Source organism: Misgurnus anguillicaudatus, chromosome 19 (genome assembly GCF_027580225.2).
Source record: "Misgurnus anguillicaudatus chromosome 19, ASM2758022v2, whole genome shotgun sequence".
Taxonomy (NCBI): Eukaryota; Metazoa; Chordata; class Actinopteri; order Cypriniformes; family Cobitidae; genus Misgurnus; species Misgurnus anguillicaudatus.
Window position 1 is genome coordinate 15062736 of NC_073355.2, and position 22510 is coordinate 15085245.

General features: G+C 39.1%; 1 protein-coding gene across 5 annotated transcripts in view; it reads right to left on the minus strand.

Moving 5' to 3' along the window:
- The window catches only part of kank2 (KN motif and ankyrin repeat domains 2), a 35415-nt gene that overhangs the window by 10581 nt on the left and 2324 nt on the right, over nt 1–22510 (minus strand). For 2 of the 5 annotated variants that reach the window (XM_055189229.2, XM_055189235.2), the window contains exons 2-5: nt 15755–15835; nt 5438–5500; nt 3866–5245; nt 2527–2739 (exon numbers count right to left, since the gene is read on the minus strand). In XM_055189229.2, coding sequence (XP_055045204.2) covers nt 2527–2739; nt 3866–5245; nt 5438–5483 — 1639 coding nt within the window. In that variant the 5' untranslated portion in view covers nt 5484–5500; nt 15755–15835. Of the gene's footprint in view, nt 1–2526; nt 2740–3865; nt 5246–5437; nt 5501–14882; nt 15307–15754; nt 15836–22510 lie in introns of those variants that run through there. The other 3 variants (XM_055189237.2, XM_055189254.2, XM_055189245.2) reach the window with 2 other exon arrangements.

The following is a 22510-nucleotide window of genomic DNA, read 5'->3' on the forward strand; positions in this document are numbered from 1 at the left end:
GGTGCCCCGTTTAAGTGAATGGGAAGGACTTGCCTATCATATGCACGCCAAAGTGGAATTTGGCGTATGTATTGCACGAGTTTTACAATTCGTGCTATTTATACGCATTTTCAGGAGACTGGGCTAGAAGGTATGTGACTTATTTAAATGCAAAAATTATCCAGAAACAGTTTTACATGTCCACTTACAACCCTAGGATTTCCCTAAGAATGAAATGATGCACACGTCATCACAACAAAAGTTATGGTTCAGCTCCTTAAAACGAGAGATAACATGCATATAAACATTCACCACGAGAAATGTTGCAAACTAGATTGAAGCAGTAATCAGAAAATGATAAATGAGACGCATAAACAATGACGCACGTGCTGTAGTGAGGACGCGTGTGTCATGGCAAGATGAAGTTGGTTTAACTCTTTAAAATGAGGGACTTACAACATTCACGACGAGAAATGTCAGCAAACTGGACTGAAGCAGATATCAGGTAAGTTAACTCGTTACTTACTGCCGGCTAATCATGGCAGTGTGAATGAACAAAAAATCTAACGATCCCGGAAAACTCCAGGATGCATTTTCCGTGTATTTTCCGGAATGTCTGTGTGAAAAGAGCTTTACTAGCTCTCAAAGCAAACAGACCTTATGTTTGAGTCTGTATCAGACAAAAATACAGATTTTGAAAAATAATCAATTGTTTGGAGATTGTTACAGGACATTTCTGAATGGTAAGTGTGTGTGTTTTTTAGTATGGACCTGCAAAACCTAACTCTAAAGTCAATAGTAGAACTTCAGCCTAAATGCTATGCTAGCATATAGGTTTAATTAGCATGTAGCGCTAACTCATAGATATGTACACTAGATGTCCCCTTGGCTACGGCAGTTCATTGGACCGAATGCGTCAACTAGAGCCGCCATCTTGAAACGGGATCCCGCATCAGCGTCATTGTAGGCAATGGTGTAACCGAAATAAAATCACCATAAATCGTCATGATGGTTTTCTTTTGGTTCGTTCAACAGTCAGACATGTATTTAGCATTTAGTACAGGAAAAAATAAAAGTTTTGATTTTATGAAAATTTTCTTTTTCTAACTGTAATGCATAGTGCTTACATCCATAAGCAGCGCAAAAGTCCGGCATCGTTCATGAATTCGAAGTACAGGCGAAGATAGCAGCTTTACCTAGATACTTCCTATGATAAGACCCCTGTTGTAAGATGGCAGCGGTTTTGACGCATGCTCAGATCCCCAAGGCGACATCTAGTGTATATATCTATGGCGCTAACTCAGCAGTCAAAAACATTGTAAAAGTGAAGGTTTAAGGTACAACGGAAGATTTTCTTTTTCCGGGTGGATCATCAAGACTATTGGTCATCCCAGTTGTCAATCATCCCTGCTGAAAAAAACAGCATACCAGCAAGACCAGCATATGTTGTGTTTTGGTGCTGGTTTGCTAGTGAACACCAGCTAAACCAGCACAAAACCAGCATCAGCCCCAGCATCAGCACCAGCTAAACCAGCACTAGTACCAGCATCCCATGTTGGTCATACCAGCAAGACCAGCATATGTTGTGTTTTGGTGCTGGTATGCTGGTGACCACCAGCTAAACCAGCATAGACCAGCATAATTCCCATGGTGGTCCATGCTAGTTTTTTCAGCAGGGATTCTGATGATATTTTGACGTAAGGCCGTCATACGTGCTCGTCCCTAGGTTCGCTTTCTGCACATGCGCACTTTCAGGTGTATATGTGTGGTGGGCTACGGTTTCATCCATTCATTGAAGCTCGCGTTTACACTGTGTTTTTCTAAATGTCTGAGGGTCGCAAGAGAAAAAGTGTCTACGAATTGTATGACAAAAAAAAGGCCTCTGAAGAAAGAAACAAGACCAGAGTGTTTTTGGGAGTTTTATTTCACACGCTGGCATGCGCTAAAAGCACAGGTTGGGCTTCCCACGCAAAGTATCTACTCGACAGGTAAAGTTTGGCATGATATTTGGAGAAATCCATTTAAAATCACTGCTAGTAAAAGTTGATGTAAGCTATGATTAGCGATGCTAGCCCTAGCACAAATCACGAACCGCGCAGTCACTGTAAACATGCCGACAGCAACTTGTAAACAGAGCGAAGAGAAGAACTGAGCTCCTGCATGCTCTCTCTCGTGCACACGTTTAATAGGCGTTCCCTCTCGGGAGGAGTTAGAGTGTTGCCCACGTGCATATTTTTTATAAGTGGAGGGGCGGTTCTTTTTAAAAATTAGTGAAAATCTTCCGCTAAACCTTTAATGTAATTTTAATTGTAAAAGAAAATTTAGTATTATGTTGAGATTTTCAGTGGTCTTGAGGGCCACAATATGTCATTACCATGTACAGATCTCTTATTATTCATCTATGCCTAGATAAATACAGTTTTACATTTTTAAATCCAAACTTATAAATAGTAAATTTAGAAGAACTGAAAATAATCTTAAAGTGGTCTCTAAATTTTTTACGGCTGTATATGTTTTCCTCAAATATTGAACATTCAAATAGAAAACCTGGTTTCGTTGCATCTTTTTGGACGTCGTCTTCGGCTGGTTTCTGGTTAATCTCTCCCTCTTTTAGCCGCTGGCAGACAGGAGGCACTTGGTTGCACTTTGTCTCCATGGCAGTTGCCTGGTTGGTCACTGGAACTGATTTGGAAACCTCACTCCTCAATACCTCTCGCACCTGCTTGGAGCTTATTGCAATCGGAAACTCGCGTGGTGATTCTAATGGAAAAAACAAAGCAAACAAACAAAATTATCTGTCTGGTCAAACTTATCTCTCACAACATTCAAAAAACATTCTTCTAATATTTCTCTCTTTATAAACAGGTTGTGTCTCTAAAGAATGCAGAAACTTTGTATAGCACATCTCATATTATTGATTGTCAATGATGAATCGCTATGCTATTTTCCTTACTTTTGTGAGTTGCTTTGGATAAAAGTGTTTCCTAAATACCTAAATGTAATTATTTAAGTGAAAAAATCTACCATTATTTAATTATCTTTATGTACATGCATATGAATTTCTGAAATATAGTAGGTGGAACACAAACAGGAGCAACTTAAGCTATAATTATATAATTAAAGTCAATGTGGAAGAATGCTGTCAAACTCCAAAAAATCATTTTGAATGTTGAGGCTGTCAAACCAGATTTGAAGAGGAGAAGTATTAAAAAATTGGCAGAAGTATAATTAAAAAAATCCTGTGGACTTTTTTAGGGTGGCTATGCTGCTTTTTGTGCCAGTATCCATGGACATGAAGTGGGAATGTTCTACCTAACATCTCCCCTAGTGTTATATAGACCGTTTCATCGGACCCACGTGTCTGGTCCGAACTTTACTTCCGGTTTCTGTTTTTTTAATGGTCTGACTAGCCCTTACGAAAATTAACCATGGTTCTACTACAGTTAAAACCAAAAAACCATGGTTACTGTAGTAAAACCATGGTAACCACAAAATAACCATGGTTAGTGTGGTAAAACCATAGTTTTGCTGATAGTAATCCATTTCCCAAAAAATACAATAACACCATGGTTAATTTTCGTAAGGGAGCTGCTGAAACTGAACTCGTAAACAAATACCTCGCCGCAAAAAAAATATCAAATGTTTTGGTTTACTAGGTAATCTACGTGTTGTTTATTTTGCTTGTTATATAAATAAACTACTTTAAACAGATTTTGTTGTTATTTATCCTTTGCGGAGTTTACCGGAAGTTACGTGTTTTCCACGAAAGCCGCTTGTTTATGTTGTTACTGCTGAAACAAATAAGACAGACTTGAAAATACATAAGGTTAAGTAAACTATGAAACATAACTTTCTTAGAGACTCTTTGATGCCGTTTCAAACACACCTTCTGTTATTAGGGACTCTACAGGTCTCCGACGGGAACCCTCCAGTGTGCCTACAGACACAGGTTGAGCAGGAGAACTGCAGCTCTGGGCTTTCAGCAGTGACCCCACACCCACCACTGTGGGCTGCTCCAAAGTGTACACTTGAATCCCCACTGTCCTCTGCTGATGTGGCTGCTGGGTAAAACTGACAACAGTGTGCAAGCCTGCACCAGCCTGACCATGCTGCTCCTGCCAGCCCAGACTGGTGGCTTTCACTGCATGGTCAACCTGAGGGTGAAGAGCCTGCTTTTCTTTCTTAGAAGCTTCCACTTGCTGCTGAGCACTCTGTAGCTCCTGCACAGTTTTCCTTAGCTGAACTTCCAATAACCCCACCTTAGTCTTTAGGGCTTCAGTTTCAGGAAGCAACCCCAAGTCCTCCTCCCGAACCTCCACACCTACATGACGACAGCTCCTGTCCCCCACCTCCGGCCCCACACCTACGGTTCGCACTTCTTTTTTTGCACCTGGACGCGCTCCACCAACAATTACCGTCTCCTCGATTTCACAGCCAGAGTCCTGAAGAGACCCTGGGGTAGTAGGTGAAAGACTTCCTGCAGCTTTGTTTGGGCCACCATTTGCCACCTCCTCCTCTGGTATGTCAATGTAGAGCTCTCCACGCGGACGGCTCCGGCCGAACCCCAGCGTGTGACCCAGGAACTTCTGGCTTTTGAGCTGTACACTAAGCTGCCTCTTCTCCTCCTGAAGCACTGAGATCTTCACTTGAAGCACCGGGATTGTCTTCACCTGCTCCTCCAACTCTCGGATCTTCCGTAGGGCGACAGCCATCTGCTCCCGTACGTGCTGCAAATGGGCGGGTGTGGGTGAGACGGGTGTTGACAAGCCAGAGCTTATTGGTGTGTAGGAGCTACCCTGAGCGCGATTGAAACTGTGCGCACTGGACAAGGAGGTGTTGGAGCCGGCCATGCTGTTGTGCATGCTGCCGAGGTTAGAGAACTGACGGCCATCTTTTTCCTCTTCCAACTTACGGCGAGCATCCAACAAGGTTTTCTCCACGCGTGCTGTACTGAAGTTGGGCCGATGTGTGCTGTGGAAGCCTGGCGCGCAGTAGGAGTACGATGAGTGACGGCTGTCCACGCTGGCATTGGAGCACAGCGACTCAGTGGAAGTCCACCAGGATCCAGTGTAGCTGTAGCCACGTGGAAGTGAGCCATACCGAGGGCGGCGCTGTACCGGCACCTTCTTAATAGTGTTGCCTTTTTCAATATCATTGACGTACTTGAGAAAGTCCAGGTCCAGACGATAGCCATATGGGGTCTCTACCGAGTACGGAGCCTCTTGTTCCTTTCCATGTACTGGGGGAGCCGGAGCATTAATCTTCCCTAAGGGCAGAGGAAACCATTTTAAACTGCAGGAAATCTCAGTCTAATCTCTGAATCAGACAAGAGCGAAAATAATTGACTTTGGATCATTGACTTTTAGTGGAGATGTAATAGGTAAAGGATAACAGAATGTAAACACACTATGTGAGCTTTACAGTAGGTGTAGTTGACAAATTAAAACGGGAATGGTACCTGGAAAACTGGAGTCCATATGTAGCACCTGAGCCATGATTGTCATTCACCAGCCAATCTCTCCTAGAAAATAGTGATAATGTAAGTAATTGTACAATTGGGGTTTGTGAACCCCTGGTGGTTCGCATAGGAATAGCAGGGGTTCATAAGTCGATAAACAAAATGTATCAACTACATGTGGTAAATAAATCATAAAATGTAAATAAATAATTCGAAATTAAAAATCTACATAAACACCTAAAGGGATAGTCCCAAAAACCAAAATTCTCTCATTATTTACCATAAATTGCTTTGATCAAATAAACACAAAGGAAGATAGTATGAGAAATGTTTGTAACCTACAGTTTGTGAGCCACATTCACTTCCTTAGTAGAAAAATAGAGTACTATGGAAGTGAATGGGGCTCACAAACGGTTTGATTACGAACATTCCTCAAAATATCTTCCTTTGGGTTCCTCAAAACAAAAAAAAATATTTTCATTCGAATTTTCATTTTTGTGTGAACTATTCCTTTAATAAGAAAAATATATATTTTTTGTTTAATCTGCATGTCATGTGACCATTAACATTACAATATATCAGAAAAATGAGAACTCAAAATGCAAAACGGACAGATACGATTTATGCACTAATAAAAGAAAGGTTTAATAACAGTCAGGTAATAATAATTACTATGTAAAATACTTAAGGTAAAAACTTAAGAATGGATAAAATATACATGTTTTTGAAGTTTAACAATCAAATGCAACTATATAAGCTAGATTACTGAAAAATATACATTAAAATCTCAGGGGGTACTTCAAGTAAATAATTTAGGTCAAGAGGGTTCAGCTGGCAAAAAACAAACAAACCCTGATCTAAATCAATTCAAAATAAGTTTGGCCGCCCAAAGTTTACCAATTTGCAGCAATAAACCATATGTGAATGTGGACCACAATCCATAAGTCATAAGTCACAAGCAATAGGGAAAAATGCATTGTAAGGGGAAGTGCACACCAAAGCTTTTTTATGTGGCTGAAAATGCCCGGTGGACGCTGACTGCTATAGCTTTCTTCAGCTGAATGCTTTAGTTGCTGTGATACTTCTGCTTTGTTAATCAGTCTTTGACGATGTGCCGGTTGGTTGTTGTGATATTTGTCCCGCCCCTCCTCCACTGTGACATTGACGAGCTGAGCTTTTTACCCAGAGTTGAATATTTTTCAATTCTCGACGCTCAGCGCAGAAAAATCACAGAATCCCAGCTTTTAGCGCGAAAAAAACCCGCCAGCTGCTGGCTTTTTAACCCTTTCGCCGCCATTAACGAGATAACTCGTCAATTAAGAGAAAACGCTTCCCTGCCAATGACGAGAATTTCGCAATACCGCTATTATCCACCGCACTTCCACAACTCATACAACCCGGAAGTAGCGCCTCACGTGAAAGAGAAAGAACTCCATGTTTGTTTTAAAGATCGCTCTGCATCTAATCACTATCAAAAGTCCTTCATAAAAATTTAATTATCTCAAATTAGCTTTTAGCTCAAAATTGGTTGTTTTTGAAGAAACCTACCCATAATTGAGAGGTGATAAAAGAGAAGCTTTTTTTAAAGCAGAGGGTCTGTTCTTTCATTTGATATATTGTTTGTTTATATATTTAAAGAAGAACATTTTCTGGAAGGCATTAGACTTTTGTAAAAATCATGAAAAATGCTGGCGCTGGCTGGCAGCTTTTTTTTAAAACGCTGGCGGGGATAGAGTAAAAAGAATGCTTGCATTGGAAACTATTGAGAACATACGCTGGCCACCAACGTAAAAGCTTTGGTGTGCACGCCATAGATATAAAGGCTAGATGTCTCCCCCGCGCTGCTGGCCAATTGAATGGAACGTCCGCATTTGGTGGCCATCTTTACCACAGGCAGCTCGCTTACTCGTAGCATTGAGTTTTAATGATGCAGGTACTTTTAAATGACCATAAGTTGCTTAATATTCTACCAATTTTCAAACGGTTTGGTTTTTTATAAACGTCAAAGATGTACCTATGACACTGCATACTTATACAAAACCAAACCGTTTGAAAATTGGTAGAAAATTGAGCAAGTTATGGTCATTTAAAGGTACCTGCACCATTAAAACTCAATGCTCCGAATGAGCGAACTGCCTGTGGTAAAATGGCTGCCAGGTGATGACGTTAGAGACTCCGCCGTAACACATCTAGCCTTTATACATAACTCTGGTGCACACCCCCAAAGGGTCAAAATGATTGATTTTTCTTTTATGACAAAAATCATTAGGATATTATGTAAAGATCATGTTCCATGAAGATATTTTGTAAATTTCCTACTGTCAATATTTGTGAGTGGATGCAGTGCTACGGACCTTATTTGGACAACTTTAAATGCAATTTTCTTACTATTTAGATTTTTTGCACCCTCAGATTCCAGATTTTCAAATAGTTGTATCTCGGCCAAATATTGTCCTATCCTAACACACCACACATCAATGGAAAGCCCATAAATTAACCCTTATGACTGGTTCTGTGGTCCAGGGTCACACATATAGTCTGTGCAACTTTTGTGTTTCTTGATACTTTACAGTATAACGAATTAACATGTGGAGGTGTGGTCAAACCCCTTCTAGAGTTTGCCTGTTCGGTTTCGGTTTGTTTCTGTTACTCTTGTTTGAAGAAAAGAAAAAGAGTGGAAAGTTCCCTGGCAGTCAGCTCCAGGAGAAAGAGCCTCTAGTTACAGCCTTATTAGGAATCATCTGAATACCCTCTCTGTGGTTCTCAGAATTAAAGTACAGGCACAGGCACTATCATTGACTCCTTCTCTCCAACAGTTTTTCCATGCTTTCTATCTCATTTTCTTTCCCCTTTTTCTTCTCATAATGTCAGCTGATGATCAGGAGATAGCAGCTGACTGCTCCTTCATCTTCCGCTCTCTCAGTGGCCTGTTTTAGCTGAAAGGATTCATTCCAGCCCTAAATCAATTAGTTAAAATGAAAGCAATGCGATGTGTGTGTGAATGTTTCTCTAACAGTATTTTCGCTGTTTTTATCATGATGTTCACTTTAATCCATGCTGCATCTCTCTAAGCTAGTGTTCCTCTTTGCCAAAGATTAACTTTCTAGGTCATTACTTAATGTGGGTGAGGAAAGTGCTGTGTGCTTTAGCAATCTGTAGTCTGGCAGTGGACCTGTGTTATCTATGTTCCCAACATTCATAGCATATTAGAAGATAGAAGGATGAATTCACGCAACAGTTGCAACACTTTTTCGCACCGTATTTCAGTATTTGGTTTGGTTTATTATTTATAAAGCACATACATAGGACAGCTCAAAGTGCTGTACAGAAAAACATTAAAATACTAAAATATGGAAAAACATTGTTACATGGAGATAAGGCTGAGAAGACCATTAAAAATATACAAGTAAATCAATAAAACTAAAACATTGAATGTTAATTAAAAAAATCAAGCACACGAAGTGGGCTAATCGGTTGGTGGTGATACCCTCAACAATCCAATTCAACCCTTAAGTTATAGAAGTGCTTCAATAAAGAAAATCTGAAGATTTATAAAAGGGGGCTGACGGAAGATCGTTCCATAATCGCCCGGCAATGGAAAATGCCCAATCACCCTTACGCTTGTAACGGCATTGTGGATCATGCAGCAGACATTTATAAGCGGAACGAAAATTTTGGGTAGGCTTATAAGAGGTAATTAAATTAGATCAACAATACATTCATTTTGTAGGGCTGTGACAAATAATCGTACAAATGCTCGTTTTCTCAATGAATGCATTTTAATGAATTACGGTGAAATGCCGCCACATCCAAACGCCAGAGGGTGCTTTCGTGCAGAAACGCCATTTGTGCCACAGAAGAAGAACCATTACAAACGCTATAACATGAAATGTCTAGAAGCATATTAATATCGCTGTTTCAGATTGTTTCAGGTATTTTCATGATAATAAAAAATATTTTGAATTTTGTGTTTGACGAGTGTTGCATTTTTAAATGCACGTTATAAACGACTCAAACTCATAGTGATTTTAGATTGATAAGAACTTCCTACTGAGTTTTAGTACATGCACAAGCTGTGCATTAAACACAGAATCGAAGCCTTGCGATACAGAATCGATTTCAGACAGGTATTTTTAATGGAGAACGCAATGCATCATATCAGCTCTAATAATATGTGTGTTCATTTTTATTAATCATGACATATACCCATTTCCATAGCTAACATGCAGTCTAGTTAAGCACATTTTCATGATTTTAATTAGCAGGTGCTTGTACCATAAATTATGATAATAGATGTAGAAGGGTGGCACAATATATCGAAATTGGCAAAATACCGCAATGTGCATATGTGAGACTGGACCACAAAAACAGTCATAAGTAGAACCAGGGTATATGCAGGAAGCATAGAGATGAATTTACTACCTTTTACTACCTTTTTACCACCTCCAAAATATTTTTTACTACCAACACGACATCAAGCAGCAGCCCGGTTTTTTGGGGTGTGGGAGGGGTATGCAAAGCACCACTTACTATAAGGTATAAGTGTCATACCCATCATACATATTAGGTACAGTAATGTTTAATTGTAATCATTAAGTATTGTCGTTGTCAATTATGTGTTTTTTTAGTGTCAAGTTGAGTATTAGTTGTCCTTATCTTAATCTAGCCCTCGAGTTAACCATAGCTCTTAGCCCAGGGGTGCAAACTCATCAGGGGTGAAAAAGGTGACAAAGACACAAGCCTCCATACATACATACATAAATATATCACAGTTTATATATCAATTATAATTTGTATTTTATTTATTTATTGTAAATCTTATTTACTTTAGCATTTTAATTTTTAAATCAAATTTGAAACTGTTAAAATTAGTTAATAATGCATCTCAAACTAACATCAATTACTTTAATGACACAAACAAGAATAAAATAAATGCTTATATACAAAATATTGTTCATTTTTTGTTAATAATGCATTTACTAATGTGAACAAATACACCCTTTTTGTAAACATTGCAACCTTTGTGTTACAGAAATTTGTATTTCATATTATTCAGTACACATAAACAAATTATTTAGGGTTTCATAGTTCTAATACAGTATGAATATGAACCCTGGACGAACAACTCGAATCAAACTCATGTATAATTCGACGTACAAATCTTATTAAAGGTAGAAAAGTGATTTAGTTAAGAGCAGTAAGAGATTTTATATAATATATATAATATACCATGTGTTACACATGCGTTTTCTCTTATAGCTGTTTACTTTCTCTTTAGATCTAAATGGTCGCGTTTATGAGGATACTTGCAAAAGCCGGGAGTTTTGTCACATGTGCGTATTTAAGGCTAATACAGCGGCAAAAATACTCACAAGCACAATGAGAAGCGGATGCGCGGCTTGCACGCTCCTTTCAAACAGAAACAGCGTGCGCATATAGCACTGTTGTTTGTGTTTCAACGGCTTAAAATCACTTAATTTAAAACTGCGGTGCTTAAATAGTAAATACGTATACAAATGTAGGATTGTGGCCAAAACTGGTATTGCAATCACAAAACTTGTGGCTAAAACTGGTACTGCAATCACACAACTGGTGGCCAATACAAAAAATGACAACATAAACATCAGTTGAGGGCTGCAACTCCACTTTTTAAATGACAATATCCTGGCCAGACCACTGTTGTCAGTGATATAAGTATTTGAACTGAAAATGATTTCTTAATGTCTAGTGACATATCAGGGTCATTTTACGATTAATTGATATAAATTTCTTACATACTGTTCCTTTAAGCTTTCGTCAACAAGCGCGCAGCAACTTGACATGGGCGTGTAACCTTGAATGAGAAGTTAAGTGTGTGCGATCAATTTGCACAGACTGCTCCGACTCACTCAGGTCCTGTTACGACCGTATATATATTTAAACTATGCTACATAGAGAACACATGACACAAATATTAACACATGGAGACACAAATATTAAGCAAAAATCTTTTACTACCAAGTCAACTTACGTTTGTTACCTTTTACTACCTTTCAAGGGCCTTAATTTTGGTAGATTTTTTTTACTACCTTTTACTACCCCGCGGAAACCCTGAGCACAGATATATTTGTAGCAATAGCCAACAATACATTGTATGGGTTGAAATTATAGGATATTAAGTAAAGATCATGTTCCATAAAGATATTTAGAAAATTTCCTACTGTAAATATATAAAAAGCAGACTGATCTCATGGAAGTCGTGTTTTAGTCATGCAAAATGTGATTAATTTATTTGTGTCTGTGAAATTTCGCTTTTTTCATGCCTTGAGCACGAATGTCTTTTTCGTGACACTCGCACTAATTTCTATAAATAGTTTTTTGTGTCCGGTGCACGACTTTCTTTTTCGTTTCATTTTATGTATTGTTTTCTCATAGTTTTTTCCTTTTTTCTTACCTACACCTAACATCCTAACCCAAACCCCAAATCCAACCCCAAGCAACAATGCCGCAGACACGAGAAACTATTTAAAGAAATTCACGAAAAAAACATTTGTGCTCAAGGCCCGAAAAAAAGCTGAATTTCGTACCATGGACACTAATAAATTAATCAAATTTTGCGTGAGTATAACACGACTTGCTGTGAGATCACGTTGCAAAAAAAGTGTTCTCATCATTAATAACATGTGTTGCTAAGGACTTCATTTGGACAATTTTTTTAACCATTTATTTTAGTGCTTTTTCTTTTTGCAGAACAAAGACAACAAATCTGAGAGAAAAAAATCTAAAACAAAACAAACAGAACAATTGAGGGAAGAATGCACAAAAAGAAAAATAATTTTTTAGACAGGTAATGCTTAAGCTGAATACAATTTCGTAAATGTTGTAGAGCCACTTAATCATTTGGACAATTTTAAAGCCGATTTTCTCAATATTTTGAGTTTTTGCACTCTCAGATTCCAGACTTTTAAATAGTTGTATCTTGGCCAAATATAGTCCTGAAAGCTTATTTATCCAGCTTTCATCTGATGAATCTCAATAATAATAATAAAAAAATTACCCTTATGACTGTTTTTGTGGTCCAAGGTCACATCTGGCAATATGCATATCAAAATATTTAGCAATAATTCTTCCAAAGGTCACGAATAGTCAAAGTTTTAGCAAACACACGAATGAGTGTGCCCTGATGTGTGGAAGATGATCAGACAAAATGTTAAATATATATATATATTTATTTATATATTTAAACGTATATTTCTCATATGATTTTCAATATTTAAACATCTTAATAAGTTCAAATTTATTTCACAAACTAAAAGCATTATTGTATCACATATTTTATAAAGTTAGCTATCGCAGATTGCTATTTCATTCAATAACACACAGACCTATGATGTAGTGATGCTGTACAGCGCCAGTACAGTATAATATATAATTCTAGACTGTTAAATCCTTTATAACATAGTACTTATACTGGCCGGCAGGATCAGAAATTGTGGGCATGCAAACTGGGTTTGGAACAACATTTGGTGGTGTGTTTGCACCCTTACCCAATTTGCATAACTCCAGGGTGTTAAAACAGCAGACAGCGTGTAAAACCAACCAACACTATTATTATAGTCATTCTTAGTTAATTCCCTAAGAAGTTTAGGCTCGGCTTAACCTCACTTTTTAAAAAGAACTTCTCAGCACTTTGGTTGATAAACCAAAATAGTTTATACCTCGCTGCCTCACACAAAAACTTTTCCTTTCTGTCTAATCTCATGACCCTCTGAGTCTGTTTATGTTCTTGACTGTATGAGGGAAAGTAGGGCGTACGGAAACACTGACTGAACTGATTTGGTATTTCAGAGGCCTAAACTCTCTTGCCCAATATCCATTCTGTGTGCTTTTAGCTTGCTTTTCCCTCCCATAATTCTCATCAATTAAAAATGACACACAAAAAAGATATTTACCCAGCTCTATATTAAAACCAGCTGTGGAGTTTTGGGATTTTTTTATTTTTGCTTAAATCAACATCCAAATGCATATCCAATGCATCCTAATTCGTGCTGCAGCACGGGAATTAAAAACACTAAGATGAATGTTGAATGTCCTTATATCTCTGCATGTACGTGTGAAAAGTAAGCACCATTGCTTTGGAAAGTGTTGACAGTTGGACACTGATGAACCATATTTAGAACAGCAACAAGCTACAAAGCAACGACCCAACCCAAATTATCAACAGGTCTCTTCAAATCAATACTGTTCAGGTCTTTAAAACAGTGTGGCTTACTAAGGCAAGCATCACTATTACTATTGCTCATACCTAGATATAGCGATTTAAAACCCCTTTAACTCTGCGGACCCACCAGCGGGTCCAAAAATTCATTTTTGTACAATTGTGGAGCTCAAAGTTTTCTGTTAAATAAGACAATTTTATCAATTTACTTTAAATTCAGGCATGCCCAATTCAGCAAAAATTCTAATTATACTGCCAAGGATAAGTAGTAGGGTTGTGCCGATAGACGTTAGTATCGTGTATCGGCGATCGTCAGACATATCGCCAATAGCAGGCTTTCATAACGATAGTTGGCGATAGTTATTATTATTATCATTATAGTTTCACATTAACATGCGCATTGCGTGCTTTCCCTCACATGAGAGGGTTTGTGGGCTTTACTTTGCACGAGAGAGCTTGTAACATGTGCAGATTCATTCTTGCACGCAAATGGACGTATTGCATGCGTCTTGGACTCTTGCTCAATGCTCTGACATTTCCTTGCACTAGCAGGGCTCCAGACTAACTTTTTTCACTAGGAGCACAGTGGCCCCCCAACTAAATTTTAGGGGCGCAACGAGAAAATTTAGGGGCACACACCAAAAATCAACAGGCTAACCAAATATTCATATTTCTACTAATTTCCACTGTATTACTAATAAATACTTTAAGGATAGATGCGGAAAATATGTGCTGTTTTCAAATTCAGTGTCACATCACAAAAAAGGTCAAATTGTGTTGTTCCCACTCCCTGGCACGCAGGAATTTAATAACGCGCTCGAATTAATGGCATCAGTTTTAAGAAGGTTGGTCATGACAGTGTTGCCCTTGCTTATTTTTTGTCCACCAATCAAATGACTAGTCATAAAAGAGTCAAAAATTAACAAATAAATAATTGAGTAAACGACTTCCCCGCCCCTGATACTATCGTGTATCGGCAATCTTACAGGCTGACGACAGAACGATCAAAATGGTGCATATCGCCCAACACTAATAAGTAGTTTAACAATCTCTTGACCTTCAAAATCAATCCTTGCAGAAACATCAGTAAGTCCCACATTGTTTTAAGCTCAGCCTGATTTTGCCAAGTAAGAGACAAACTGTAGCTTGTTGACCGTAGAAAACCCTTTTCAAATCCATAAAACCTAAACATAACTTACTCTGAAATAATACACCTAATCCTAGTTTTAAGGCTAATGTACACATTACCTGTAAACTTATCCCTCGAGGGTTCAGACTGAATCTTCTCCTCTTTTCAACACCGTGCTTTGCGCTCCAGGACAATCCCCTTCCCCAGCCCACCATGTCCACCCTCTCCTGATCAAGAACAGGGCAGGACTGGCTACTACTGGGCAAAGGCATGTCTGCATGTGTGGTTGTGACCTTCCACCCTCTTTGTCTGCTCATAAACAGTGCTTCATTGAGTTGACAGTGAACAGAGCACAGTGTGCCCTCCCTCTGCCATTTCTTATTGGCATGCCTGCAGACCTTTCCAGCACGGCCAATCTCTACCCTAACCCTCTGGAAGGAATGCGTTGCCCTAAACTCATGCCCCTCTCTCGGTACCTCTCTCCAAACGTCCCTTGCTTTACATTCCAGAGCGGAGGAAGTTGACATCTCCTGCCTCCAGGGTCTCCCCCACCCACGGCCAAATTATTAAGATTAGCAATCAAGGGAAACGAGGATGTGGAGTACCTTACACTGCTGCTTAAACTTTGTAGCACATTTAGTAACTTGTACGAATCATTTCCCACTTTTTTTTGGAGGAGGCAAGATTAAAATGTTTTGTAATTTTGTCATATTATGAAAACATATCAAGGAGAATGTCTGATCATTAGTTTGCATGTGTGGGACTGATAAATGTTGGCTGGTTAGTTTTGATTTGTGGCATGTTCAAAGGTCAGTTTATCACTGTGTGAAACTCAAGGTCCATAATGAAAACCATCCTACATCATGGAATTTGAGGTCCTTATCTATACATGCTAGAAAATAAATGGACTCCTTAAACGCAGAACTACCAATTCTGTGATTTGTTCCTTGTCTAAAGATAGCTGTCAGCCTCGAATAAATAAATAACTCACTGTGCTGCAACGATGGTCTCCTCGCTCAGGTTCCCCTCCCTCCTCTTTCAATTCCTGCGTCTTAAAGGTGCCACCTAAATCCTAAAGGGGAAAAAATTATGATCTGTTTACACAACCGCTCAAATTATGACTAAGACTTTGGCCACACCCTTCATTTTAGAAAGTCCGCTTCTCGTGACTGCTGCTCATCTTGGCTCGCTTTCATCATTGCTTACCACTCCAACACCCCAACAACATGTTACTTGGCAAATCCTGGGACACCTCTGCACTGTGAGCAATGTGTGTTGGTTCCGAGTTCCCCGAGTAACCCGCCCCAATCCCGAGAAACAGACACACCCCTACTGGACACCAGTAACATACGACACCCAGAACCCTCGGAACATTCCAGGCCATCATAGAGCTCCACAAACACTACTACAGTTCAATGACTTCCTCAAAACCAGAACTCACTTCACTAACCAACCAGCTGTGTGTTTAAAATATCCACGACCTGAAAATTCTCCTCAAAAATGTAACCATGTAATCTGACCGTCCACCATTTCTGCAGACTGTGGTGAATATGTTTATTGGGTAACAATGTCAAAGTGGGAACATTAGGCTACATTGTTCTAACACTTTTGTCATGGCAATATCTAGAGGCAGAACGAAACAGAGCTTTATACAGGAGTGACGGCCAAATCACAAAGAGCCATTCATTCAACCCAAAACTCCACAGCTGGTTCTAATACAGAGCTGGGAGGAGCAGACAGAAGAGAGCGAAAGAATGAGAGAGAGAAAGAAAGAAAGAAAGAAAGAAAGAAAGAAAGAAAGAGAGACTGCCTTTAAAACACAGTAAGTTCTCGCTTGTCCACTGCCGAGAGTTCTATTCTTTTTTGGAAAACAAAAAGGGGACAGGACTTACCGTAATCATAAGCGGTTACGTTTTATGAATACATTTACCACTGGTGTAGGACATGTAGTGAATGGATGCGATTCATTTTCACAAAAAAACTAAACAAAAGCACGCACATCAACTTAAAGTGGGTGCTCGACAAAAACAAAACAAACGACAAAAAAGTAAAACTGTAAAAAAAAACGAACCATGAAGTTAAAACAACTTTGTTTTGCAAGTCAATTCAACCTACTTTTTTAAGTTTTGACCTGTGAATAGTTGACATAACCTAAGACAAACAGGTTTAAATTGTTTAACTTAATTTTCTAAGTTAAAGTTGCATAATAATATATGTTGATTTGACGATGATGCACTGAAAAAATGATTCATTCAAATTACTCAATTTAATCAATTTAATTAAGCTACATTTAAAAAAAGTTTTTGTTTTGTTTTGTTTTTCTAATTGTTTTGTTTAAATGTAGCTTAAATAAATTGATTGCGACCACTTACCTTAAAAAAATTGAGTATGAATGAATCATGTTTTTCAGTGTGCTGCATTTTTATTTCTTCATCAAACTGTATGCTTGAAACATCACACACTATGTGAAAGTATCATTTTTGATACTGTTGGTGTGCCAACTTTATATATAGTTTTCATCTTTTTTCACACACATAACATTACAGACACACATAAACTCATCCTTATCTAGAAACTAGAAAGAAATTGACTACTTAAACACAGGTGAACCATTTATTTACAGCATTTGACCCTGGACCACAGAACCAGTCATAAGGGTCAATTTATAAATAAGCTTTCCAGTAATGTATGGTTTGTTAGGATAGGACAATATTTAGCCGAGATACAACGATTTGAAAATCTGGAATATGAGGGGGAAAAATAAAAATATTGAGAACATCGCATTTAAAGTTCAAAGTGCTTAGCAGGGTTTCCCGCAGCACTTTGCAGTTCGGGCGGCCCTCCTAAGCTGGGAAACCCTACCAACTTAACTAGGTCGTCCAAAAAAGAAAAAATTTGCTGCACAAAAGGCCATCAAGTGCATCTTGGAAAATAGCCAGCGCACACGCCACACGGCTGAAATGAGAGAAAGACATGGTCTGTCACTGTCTGGAGGATAACCAGTTGATAAAACGCGTGTCCGTGAGAACTGTAAGTGGACTTATGTTTTGGGTTTATTTAAGCCTGTTATTGTATTAGTCTATAGTTCTTGCAAATTTCAAGTAAGTAAGCTGGTGATTTTGTTGTTTGAGCAACCTGCTAGCTAGGTTTCACGTGCCTGTTGATTCGATATAATTGTTGAGCGCTCTTGCTCACGTTATTTATGTGCATTATTTATATGCTACAGTAGTTACACTCCTATAAAATAATGTAATTAATAGTGGGAAATATTCAGTTTTTACAATCTTTGCGCTATCTATTATCATTTGCCAGACGTTCTACAACATCTGCTTCAGTTTGCGTTTATTAACCCTTTAGTTTCACTTCATCACGCAGCTATTCCCGAGGTATATGTTAAAAACATTTAATTCACTAATAATCTAGTATGTGTTCATTTTCTGTCATAGTTTCTTCAAATTTTTATTTTATTTTAATGATTTTAATAAAAATATTTACATTTTCATCATGACACGTACACCCCGCTCCTTTGATTGCCACGCGGGAAACCCTGCTTAGCAACGTATATTACTAATTAAAAGATTTGTTTTAGCGCTTTCTATCAGCTTCCCACTGTAATGACCTTGTGGACTGAATGGGGATACATAAAAACCAAACTTGATTGAAAAATCCCCAAAGAGAAGGTAGCGACAAGAGCAAGTTTGTAGGTAAATTTCTGGCCAATTTAGTTGCGTCCACTCACAAAAATAAAGTTTTGATTTATTTATAGTAGGAAATTTACAAATTATCTTCATGGAACATGATCTATACATGTTTTTTGGCATAAAAGAAATGTCTATAATTTTGATCCACGCAATGTATTTTTGGCTTTTTCTACAAATATACCCGTGCAACTTGCGACTGGTTTTGTGGTTCTGGGTCACATACAATACCCATATATACTGTATAGATACACACAGCCACGTCATTTTTCCATTTAAGACTACAGAACATCATAGATCAACCATACCACTGCGCATTTCCCACCACAAATGAACACGTATACTGTAGAGCAAAGCAATTACTAAACAAAGGTTTCAAGCTATTGCGAGATGAATGATAACTACACAAGGGTAGTTACGGGGGTAATGGTTGACTGAAAACAACTGCGTGCATGCATACTGTACAGTGTATGAGTTCAGCCTCAGAAAGAGTTACAGGAAAGCAATTCCCCAAAGGCTTCGAAACGAGTTGGTCACTTCCTCCATGCCTGGGAGAAAGACAGACCAAAAATTAGGAAGGGATTATGGAGGGAACAAGAGAAAAAGAGACAAAGAAAAATAGAGAGAGTAAAAACAAAGCAAATTTGTCAGGAAGATGAGGGAAGAAGTGAAGGGGAGTGTAGGTCTAGAAGCAAGCAAAGGGTGAAATCTCTGGAAATGTCTAGAACAAAAATACTTTCACAGTGAAACAGTGATCCAGACTGCTTTTAAAGTAAGAAAATCCTAGTGTGAGTCATAGCAAATGCCATTGGCTTTAGGTTTTGCGCTTCTTGCTGACCATATGCTGCAAAATAAGCACAGCAGGACAAGATGAGGCTTAAAAAATCTTAGCTAAATCTCAGGCCTGTGTGTTGAATAATACTGTGATTTGCCTGCAAAGTTTGAGATCCTTTTTTCTGCATCGCACTCAGGAAAACCAACAGACAAAGCGGAAACTGTGTCGTGCCTTTGAAGTAAGGATGTTTAATAATTCTCGGTCCTGAGGGTTTAAATAATTCATGCTAGCCTAATAAATTTACACAGATTGTGTGTATATGCATGTCTAGTCTACATAAAAATACAACATATGGTGAAAATGTGTCACTGTGGGAAAGAACACAACAAGCAATTTTGCGTTTAAAAGACGTCTGATAGCTGTCCAAACACAGCTCAGAAGTCTAAGTTAAAACAAGGTGAAGTTTGGGCAGGAAGTTAAAAAAGTTAATTGATGTCTTACCATAAATACATCAAATAAATAAATAAAACCAAACACCCTGTCACTGTTGACTTCACTTCCATCATACATCTCAAGTTTATTTTGGCTAGAAGTGGGTTAGCCGGACTGCATTAGGTCTATAGTTAACCTAGACGGTGAAATGGCGGCTATTCCATGCTAGAAAGCTGCTCTGGTGGTAACATCTCCATTGGTGGTCCAAAGCTGTTGTAGTGATAACAGATCTTGTCGATATCCAATCGCGGACGAATGAGTGATCTACACTATGGGCCATGACGGGGCTTAGCGCTTCTCTGACCAGATTTGATTTAGATGTTACGTAACAGACCTGTCAACTTCCTTCAGGCTGTCGCAGTCTTTCATACAAGACCGCAGACATTATTACCAATCCTGGAAACTGTCCTGCCACTGAAGTCAGCATGCCCAGCACATATGGTGCTGTTTTTTACATTAGGGAGTGGTGTGGGGAAAAACACTGCATCCACAGAAACAGCATGGGATGAAGCCAAAGCTCAAGGTCCTGGGAGGGGCTTCTCCCTACTCACGTTACGGACGGAGCAGGAGAAGAACAAACACACGCCGGACGCCATTGGTCATTGTGCCGACCTCCGAGAGGAAATGTCCTGCAGGGTGGAGTTAGGCAACAGGAATCACCACAGACATCCAAATTTACCCCTCCGAAAAATTATTCAAGGCAAATTCCTAAGAGCACGGGGATTAAGGGTGATCAACGGAAGAGAGGAAATATAATAGTAGACGTGTTGTAAGTGTAGTGTCATGGAATAGCGGTAAGGTCACGAGTGTTCAAAGGGTGCCAATGTATCACTGCGGTTGGAGCAGCTGTGAAGGGGCGACATCGGGGTTTAGTCAGACTCTGCTTGGTAATGTAAACAAAGAGTAAAGAAAGCAGATTTCATGACTAAGGCACAGGAACGTTCACAGGTTCCAGCCTAGTACAGTTTTTGTGAGGAAACCAAAACTTTTTCAGAATAGCCTACTCTAAAATACTACACTGACAGGGCTGAATCCAGAGTTACCAAGAAAAGATGCACACCTAAACTGATAAAAACCGTGAGTTTAAATTTTGGGCAAATAAGGTCATTGATCATTTTTACATGAGACGATCAAGGCAGCCAGCAGCCCACACCTCTGAACACATGTCCCACACATGGAGCAAACAAGCACGTCTTTAGACACACCTTTACTCGGGGGACTCGTGGCTGTACTAAAATTTCCATCCTCCTCTACAGTTATGTCCAAACCGGATGAGAATGATCTTTATGGAAGATAATAGCTCCCTGCATTCTTGTCTCACCAAATGGCAAAGCAAGGAACATAGAGCTAGCAATAGCATGCATGCCTTATAATAAGCATGATACTTTAAGGACATTATAATGATTCAGTACAATAAGCTAAACCTGTTGCTGAATGAACAGAATGACTCTTTGTGTCCTAGATTTTAGTTTTGTACATTAGTTACAGGCTGAACTGAAGAAGTGACAATCAGAGTTACACACCTATCAAACCGAATAATACTCAGTGTACAGGAGAGTGAACATGACATGCCATAAAAGTGCTGAGAAAGTGCTTATTTGGAGAGAAATCTTCCCACTGTCATACAGGTCCAGAGGAACATTTCGTTTTTCATGTGGTAGCTCATAAGAAATAGTGATCTCAGTTATGCAACCTGAAATTAATAACATTGTTTTTACGATACTAGTTTTTACATTAGGTGAAATAAAGACACAAGACAATTGCTGGCGTACAGTATAGAGTTTTAAAGCTGTCAAATAAAGTGGACAGCACAGTCCAAACAATTTGGATTTAGAAGAAATACAAAAAATATTGGGGTTCTCTACTAAAAAGACCAGATAAAACCAGCATAAACTGGTTCGTTGGTTTTAGCTGATCTCCCAGCCTGGTTTTAGTTGGTTAAGCTGAGAAGTTTTGGACACTTAGCAGGGAGGCCAACTGACCCACCAGCTTAAAGGAATATTCCACTTGGGGTTTAAAACTATATTACAAATTTCACTATTTTTTATTTTCTCTGGTGAAAATTACAATCATTTCGCTAGATAAGACCCTTATGCCTCAGTTGGGATCGTTTAAAACCCTTTAAGGGGTGATTTACATATTGCGTCTTTTGCGAGCTCAAGTTCGTTATTTCAAATGTATGCGCGTTCATAATGGAAGTAATGCAGTCGCGATGCGCACGCGGTGCGCTGCGTTAGTTTTTTCCAGGCATGTCCGCACCACATCGAGTTAAAAGATTTCAACTTTCCAGAACGCTGCAAGCGCACCGCACATCATGTGACAAGAACCTAGTACGCACCTAGCGTTTTGCACACATTTTATGCTGCATTTACATTGAGACGTTTAGTGCGGCACTGTAGACGCGAATCCGCCTCATTCGGGTGTCTAGTTCGCGCAAATGGCACAAATTGAGCGTTGCCGCGGCAAACGCATGAGTAAAATATTTGAATGCTCTAGTAGTGACGTGATTACAGGAAACAAGCGGAGTCGCAGAAGTCCCTCCCATGACGCAAATCTTCGCGTGAATGTCTCGATGACTAGAATTTCACCTGCAACGTTCACGCACAAATGAAGCGAGTAAATTCAAACTGTTCAAGCAGCAAACTAGGCACGGAAGACGCGATTTTGACGCCTCAAGCGTGGCTGGTGTGAACCCACGGTTAGGTGCGACATGTGAACAGCCCCTAAGGCTGCATTGAAACTGTAAACTGTTGAGTCCACTATAGACGGTTTCAGCAGTAAC